The sequence below is a fragment of the Crassostrea angulata genome, chromosome 3, assembly GCF_025612915.1.
Source record: "Crassostrea angulata isolate pt1a10 chromosome 3, ASM2561291v2, whole genome shotgun sequence".
NCBI classification, from domain to species: Eukaryota; Metazoa; Mollusca; class Bivalvia; order Ostreida; family Ostreidae; genus Magallana; species Magallana angulata.
This window is the reverse complement of record NC_069113.1, coordinates 20,465,403-20,468,525: the sequence shown is the minus strand read 5'-3', so window position 1 is coordinate 20,468,525 and position 3,123 is coordinate 20,465,403. Positions and strand designations below refer to the sequence as shown.

Genomic DNA, 3,123 nt, shown 5'->3' with positions numbered 1-3,123 from the left:
GATCTATGTCTGGAGTAAAAAATTGTTTACAAATTCTCACGAAAATATCGTGTTTTAACATCCATTCCGTAGAATCAGCAAATTGCCTAGAAAGTAAATCAGCATAAATATTTTCACATCCGGGCAAATATTGGGCAGAAATGAAGAGTTCTCTTTTTATGCACCAATTCCATATTTTTACTGAAAGATCATCAAGTTGTTTTGAATGCATGCCACCCTTTGCGTTAATGTAAGAAACAACTGTTGTATTGTCCGTTTTGAAACAAATATGTATTGAACTGTATTCTTTGAAAAATGATTTTAGTGCAAAATACACGGCCATTAATTCTAAAAAATTGATATGATATGATGATTCCGAATATGTCCATCTACCTCCTGTCATTTTATTTTCAAATCTAGCACCCCAACCTTGCAAGGATGCATCAGTTTCAACCCAAAAATCAATTGGTCTTGATCTAATATCTTTTCCATTTAGAGATTGTATATTTCTACACCACCATTTTATCTCATTTATACTTTCAACAGAACAAGTCATGAAAGAATTATAATCATCACCATTCAATTTTAGATTTTGATCTTTATCTCTTTCTAAAGTCCTGTAATGCAAAGGTCCTTCGAAAACTGCATTACAAGCATGAACCAATAAACCTATCAATGAGGCCAATTGCCGGATTTGAATTCTTGGATTAGACAAAATTAATTGACTTTGTCTTAAAATCTTTTCAACTTTTTCATCTGTCAAATAAACTTTGAATTCAACTGAATCAATTATAACTCCAAAGAAAACAATTCTCTGTGAAGGAATGGTTATAGATTTTTTATCATTTATTGTGAAGCCAAGATTGTTTAATTCTGACATAACTATATTTGTTTGTTCTTGACATGTAGAAAATGTTTGATTCATGATCAGGGAATCATCAATATAATAGCAACATCTTATGCCATTTTCCCTAAAAAATGCATATACAGGTTTCAATATCTTTGTAAATATTCTCGGACATGATGTTAATCCGAAAGGTAGTACTACAAATCTGTAAAATTTTCCATTCCAAGAAAAAGTTAGAAATTTCTTGTAGTCTGGGTGAACACTGACACTAAAATATGCATCCTTTAAATCAACTGAAGTAAGATAATCATTTTTCTGAATCAGTTCTAAAGCATATGTCAAATTTTCTTGTTTGAAATGATAATATTCAACAAATTCATTTAAATATTTTAGGTTTATGATTGGCCTGAGATTACCATCTTTTTTAGGTACAAGGAAAATATTTGAAATAAAAGCATCCGAAATATCTTTTACTTCTTCAATTGCACCTTTATCAACCAACTGTTTTACTTCTTTTGATACCATTTCAGATTCTACTGCATTAAATTGAATTTGTTTCGGAAAGAATGTTTGAAGAGGTTGTTGAAAGAATTCAATTTTATAACCTGGTTCAATTATATTTAATATCCATTGGTCTTTTGTAAATTTTTTCCAGTAAGGTTTATTCAGTTTTCTCACCTTTACTTGTTGTAACTGTACTGCTTTTTCATTGCACTTCTGTACTGGAATTGTCCCCTTTGACCTCTGCCTCTCTGGGAAGGGTATGATGAATACTGGCGGTTTTTGCCTCTGTATGGGTTTTGGATGGGTTGATACCCTTGGTTTGACATGTAGTTTTTTGCTTGAGTTGTATTTTTAAATTTTGTATCATAGTTCGATTTCATTCCAATTGGTTGCTTAGTAATATCACCCATTTCTTTGAGTTTAGAGACACAATTGTCTCCAAACAAGTGATCAGTAACTGGGATTTCAGAAGAAGCAATTTTGCGATATCGAAAATTCAAAACATTTTTTATTTCATTTCTTCTTTTCATAGAGACATTGTAGAATGCATTGCCAAGCATACTTATTGAATCAGCCAACATCTTTTTACAAACGTGAGGCTCAAGTTCTTTTTTATTTACAAGCATATCAGCCATCTGTACTAAAGGTATCATACCCGTGGCTAAAGATTTTTGAATTACTTGCAAAGTGAGATCATCTGAATGGGCCTGCTTATTCATGGCATCCCATATTTCTTTATTGACACGGGGAACTTTCAATAAATTACAGTTTTCTGGTCTGTCATATTTTTTCTCTAAATCAACCATGCTTTCTTTGCTACTTTTAATAGAGATGGCTGCATTTACAGCTTTTCCAAGTGCTTCATTTACTTTTGGACCAGTTTTTTCATTTGCATTTAATTGTGGGATATCCCAATCATTGTTATCAATTGTTATCTGAATTGATTCATCATTTAAAATCCCCTTAAAACTTTCTTGAGGGTCAACACCTTCAATAGAGGGAGAAACTTGATCATTCAAATAAGAAAAATCAAAGTCAAAATCATCAGGGGTTTCGTCAAAAGTCTGTCGTGAATCATAATCTGGTATGTTTACCAAATTTCTTAGCGGTCTATTGGGTACATTTTGTGTGAAATTACCGGGAGAATTATTACCCGAAGTGCGCACCGTAGTTTCGGTGGACCGCATGTCATTTACGTTGCACGTATTACGTGCCATACTATTGGAACTACCCAACTGTTTTACAGTGTCAGTGAGTGAGGAAATAGATTGTAAGATTTTATCTATTCCTAATTGATTTTTTAGCTCGTCAACATTAAATTCTTGAACACATTCAGACTGAGTTTTTGACTTTTTAGATTGTTTTGTCACCCGTGGTGGCGGTGCACTTGCACTCGCTGAACATGAGGTCTGCGCTTTGCGCTTCATTCCTCTAGTTCTTTTATTTGTTGCATTTGTTATTGTGTCCTCCGTAACACTTCGTGTCCGGGGTTTATCGCCAAACAATTCATCTATGTCTGAGTAATTCTCATGGTCGCTTCCCATGAACGACAGGACATCGTCCTGATTTTCCGTCATTACGGTAAAGTACCCAACTTTGTAATAACTTACCTTACCAGTATAACGTTACATAAAATTAAATAAGGTAGCTGTTTTACAGCAGAAAACAAGACAAGAAACCTGAACAACGTTCTAAGTTTTAATACACACCGTTATAAGATGTTCACCTGTTGTACAGGTATAAACACACGCCGCTCAGAGAAAAAGAATGATTTCGGCACGTGGAGCTGTGCT

At 33.7% G+C, this 3,123-nt stretch overlaps 1 protein-coding gene across 1 annotated transcript; it reads right to left on the bottom strand.

Annotated features, from left to right (window-relative positions):
* Window positions 1-547: 547 nt before the first annotated feature.
* LOC128178463 (uncharacterized) lies at window positions 548-2,517 on the bottom strand. Its single transcript, XM_052845632.1, has one exon. The coding sequence runs from the start codon at window positions 2,515-2,517 to the stop codon at window positions 1,507-1,509; it is 1,011 nt and encodes a 336-aa protein (XP_052701592.1). The 3' UTR covers window positions 548-1,506.
* Between the last annotated feature and the right edge of the window lie 606 nt (window positions 2,518-3,123).

What these genes read in the sequence shown, in the direction of transcription:
- LOC128178463 (XM_052845632.1), bottom strand. Translation starts at nt 2,517, where the DNA reads ATGCGGTCCACCGAAACTACGGTGCGCACTTCGGGTAATAATTCTCCC.